Source organism: Nematolebias whitei, chromosome 1, assembly GCF_014905685.2.
Source record: "Nematolebias whitei isolate Nwh7 chromosome 1, NemWhi1, whole genome shotgun sequence".
In the NCBI taxonomy this organism is placed as follows: Eukaryota; Metazoa; Chordata; class Actinopteri; order Cyprinodontiformes; family Rivulidae; genus Nematolebias; species Nematolebias whitei.
The window spans coordinates 15557568-15561966 of NC_056498.1; the positions used below are offsets into that span (position 1 = coordinate 15557568).

The 4399-nt window shown below is 44.8% G+C and overlaps 1 protein-coding gene across 1 annotated transcript in view; it reads right to left on the reverse strand.

Moving 5' to 3' along the window:
* LOC119414845 (macrophage mannose receptor 1-like) overlaps positions 1 to 713 on the reverse strand; it is a 7831-nt gene extending 7118 nt beyond the window's left edge. The window contains exon 1 of the mRNA XM_037681970.1: positions 680 to 713. Within this exon, the coding sequence (XP_037537898.1) occupies positions 680 to 713 (34 nt within the window). The remainder of the gene's footprint in view (positions 1 to 679) is intronic.
* Positions 714 to 4399: the final 3686 nt, after the last annotated feature.

A 4399-nucleotide genomic window follows, 5' to 3' on the forward strand; every position in this document is an offset into this window, starting at 1 on the left:
ATAGATAGATAGATAGATAGATAGATAGATAGATAGATAGATAGATATAGACATGTATGTATGTACGTATAGAACACACACATAAATACTGTATCTTTTTGGGGTATTTTAATTACATTGCTATTTATTTCCTAATAAATAAAAATAATAAAATCTAATAAAATATGTGATTTGAAGTTAAAAATGGTGACATTGGTTTAATTGCATCATTTCACTGAAAACCTCTACAATCTAAAAAATGGATTCAACATATGAATTTTGTACACAAAAGTTTGGTTTTATTTTAAATAACTTTAACTTAGATGATGTGTTTGTCTCCTGGTTTGTTCTGCTCCTCGCACTTAATGAATCCTGAATCATCTGAGTTCTAGTAAAAAAACTGGAGTTCAAATCATAATATATGGATGGGGCCAATACGATACCAGCATAATTTACGTATCGGATAAGATGGTAAGATGGTGCCCATGTACATGGCTTGCAATCCACCTCTGCTGATGGTGTTCGGATTATTTTTGTTTTTTGCATTTCACATCTGTGACATCAACTCTCTGCTGGTGTATGACAGACAACAACTTTTGAATCTTCGTTTTTCTGGCACGGAAGCCGCTTATTTAGACCATTATCAGCGTACCTCTGGACCCCCACCCCCCCCTCCCTGCTGGCAGACGTGCCAGCTTACCTTCGCTGCACTCCTCGCCTGCCTGCCCGGGCATCTCGCTTCAGACGCCGGGGAAAATGTGCTGGTCAGCTGGTGAAGCTGAAAGCTCTGCGCGCTGCATCTTCCTCTCCAGCTGACGGTCATGGTCTCCAGCTTCCTGCGTGCCTGGACCAGGTAACCAGCGGGAGTTGTCAGCCGTTGCGCAGCTCGGACCGACCTGGAGGGGCTGTTATTGAAAACCTGCGGCCATTAGCGCGCGCTAACTCCACCGCTGCTGGCTCCACTTCGGACAATATCCGGATGTGTTTGGTCAACGCAAGATCTGTTACCAACAAAACTTTTATCCTCAGGGATTACTTTCAAGAGCACGATCTGGACTTTTTCTGCATCACAGAGACTTGGAGGTCTCCGGATGAGTCCAGCGCCTTGACGGAATTACTGCCACCGAACTGTTTGTGTTTTAATGCCCCGCGGCCATCAGGCCGGCACGGTGGTGGATTATTAACAATATTCAAATCAACTTTTGACTGTAAACAACTGCCCATCCCAGTTTCCTGTGCCAGCTTTGAGCTGAGCATCTTTGAACTTGGACATTCACCTCCGACGTTATTTGTACTCGTCTACCGCCCACCTCAATCTAAGGATTTCATAAATGAGTTTTCTGACTTCTTGGCTGAAATCACACCAAAATATGAGCATGTTTTCATTATTGGGGACTTTAATTTGCACGTGTGCTGTCCTGAGAAGCCCTTGGTTAAGGACTTTTTAGATTTATTGGACTCGTTTAATCTAACTCAGCATGTAAACGGACCCACCCAAGAGTGTGGACATACACTGGACCTTGTTTTAACTCATGATGTGACTGTTAATAATCTTGTTATTGGTGATAAAGTTTTTTCAGACCACATGCCAGTCCGGTTTGAGTTCACCCTCCCCCATCTAACTCCTAAGTCGTGCATTCTTGCACGTCGCACTCAGACCATTAACCACTTCACTGCCACACGTTTCACAGATGTTTATAACTCTGAAATGATCATTCAGGCCCCAGTGTTTCTCAGCACCACTGAGGAGCTGACATCCCAGTTCAACTCTGTCTGTTTAAAGACTGGATCATGTTGCGCCTGTTAAAACCAAAAAATCAAAACTCAGAGCAGAACCTTGGCTGAGTGACGTCACCAAGGCCGTTAGGCAACAATGTAGGAGGGCGGAACGAAAGTGGAGGAAAGACAGGCTGCAGGTCTCTTTTCAAATACTTAAAGAGAGTTGGCGCTGTTATCAGAAAACAGTAAAAGCTGCAAAATCAAAATTCTTCTCTGATATAATTCCCACTAACTCTCACAACCCACGTGTCCTCTTCTCCACCCTAAACTCTGTTCTCCACCTCACTGAACCATCACCTCTGGAAGCCTCGACTGAGCTGTGCGACAACTTCCTACATTTCTTTGTGGAAAAAAATGCGACCACCCGGGCTCTCATTTCCCCTCCAACTCATGACCCATCCATCCCACCTCAATCTGTAGCTCCTTTTGACCATTTTGAACCCATCACTCTATCTTCTCTAGAGCAGGTCATGTGCAGCTTGAAACCTTCTGGCTCCCCCTTTGATGTGGTCCCCCCTCGACTACTAAAGGAGGTTTTTCTAACTCTAGGTCCATCCATTCTTGATATAGTAAACAGTAGCTTATCCACTGGCGTGGTGCCAAAATCCTTTAAACATGTTGCTGTCCAGCCTCTCCTGAAAAAAACAAACCTTGACCCCTCAGTCGTTTCCAACTACCAGCCTGTCTCCAAACTCCCATTTGTTTCTAAAGTACTGGAGAAAATAGTCGAGTCCCAGTTGAAGTGCTTCCTGGAGGATCACACCATCTTAGAGCTTTTCCAATCTGGCTTTAAACCTCTCCACAGCACTGAAACTGCCCTGCTGAAGGTCTTTAACGACATCTTCAGATCCACAGATACCGGTGATTCTGTGCTGCTTGTCCTGTTGGACCTCACAGCTGCCTTTGACACCATCGACCATGAGATCCTCATTGCTAGGTTGGAGCAGTGGGTGGGCGTCACAGGATCAGCCCTCAATTGCTCCTCACAGTTCTAGGAACTCATCTTAAGCGCAGAGGTGACAGGGCCTTCTCTGTAGCAGGACCAAGACTCTGGAACGAGTTACCTCTGCTTGTCAGACAGGCCCCCTCCCTCTCGGTTTTCAAGTCCCGTTTAAAAACTCACTATTCAATAGCTTTCAACACAAGATGATCTGTGTTTTGATCCTGATGCTCCACACTGGTTTGTCGTCATCTGCATCGTTTTTTTTTTTTGTCTATATTCTGATTTACCTCATTTTGTATTTTGCTTTGTGTGTTACCTGTTGTTTTGTCTGTACAGCACTTTGGTTGGCCTTGTTGCTGTTTTAAGTGCTTTATTTATAAAGTGGTATGGTATGGATATTCCGATCCACCTGCCAATATTTCCGATCCATGATGCATGTTGGCTTCAAACTATGGAATGATTTCCTGAAAGGCGGCGTCTCATGAACCCAGAGTAATAAGACCCGCCTCACATTCAGGAAATCCAGTTCATAGTTTGCAGCCAGCTACAACGTGTGGACTGAGTTAGCAACACTGTGGCTAACAGCTAACAAACTTTTCATCTAAACATGTCCGCTGTGTGGAAGTATTTTACACTAGAAACACCACAAAACAAGACAGCAACGTGCAATGTCTGCAGAGCCATAGCACCACATTAAACCACGATAAAGTTAGTTTTACGATGGACATTTGAGCTCCGTGGCTTCAGCGGGGCGCTGCTCTTTGCTCAACCGAAAGAGGCGACTCAACACCGGCCAGCCACGTCCAATCTGCCCCGCTCAGTCTGCCCATCTTTGAGGAGGGACAGACTGAGCGCGGCTGCACCAAATCAGACTGCCTGCTTCTGATTGAACAAGAAGAAGACATCGCTGAAAGCACGGAGCTCAAATGTTTACAGAGAAGTTGCTAAACTTAATCATAATTAATGACCAACCACTATCAGTTGTAGAAAATGAAGGATTTTGCAGTTTGATACTTGCAGTCAAGATATAGTTTACCCTCCAGGAGATATCAGTACAACAGTAGACAATCATAAAAAACATATTTGAAAATTTGTCAAGGATCTGATGGCAGAGGATCCCACACACAAACTCAGAATGGTTTTAAAAATGTTTATTGAATGAATAAACAGCTTCTGATGATTCGGGTCCAGAGCTGGAACTGTGTCTAAAACGATACAGAGGAGAGGTTAGTGTTTTGACAGAATAACAGTTATCTGAATACAGACGGTCTGGAAACACACTAACCTTTCTTGTTGTCGGGGGCTGCTCAGCAGAGACACAGAGCTGCAGGGACCAAGGAGAATCCAGAGGCGTAGTCAAGGACGAGCAGAGTTCATTAACGGGATCCGAAAAGGCGACAGTACCAAAAGGGAGAGGCGAAGGCGAAATCCAAAAACGTGCAAAGGTCATTAACAAGGTCTGAAGGGCTGAGGTACAAAAGGGGCAGGCAAAAAGCGTGGTCGAGGAAACAGGCGTGGGTCAAGATACGAAGAGCTGCGAGACTATGGAAACGCTGGATAACTGTGACAAAAGCAAGCAGTTGATCTGGCAAAGAGTGAAGAAAGCAGGAAGTATAAATACACCCAGAAACAGGTGGAGACCATCAGCAGTAATCAGAGAGAGAGAGAGAGGTGTGACATGCAGCAGGCTGTCAGAAA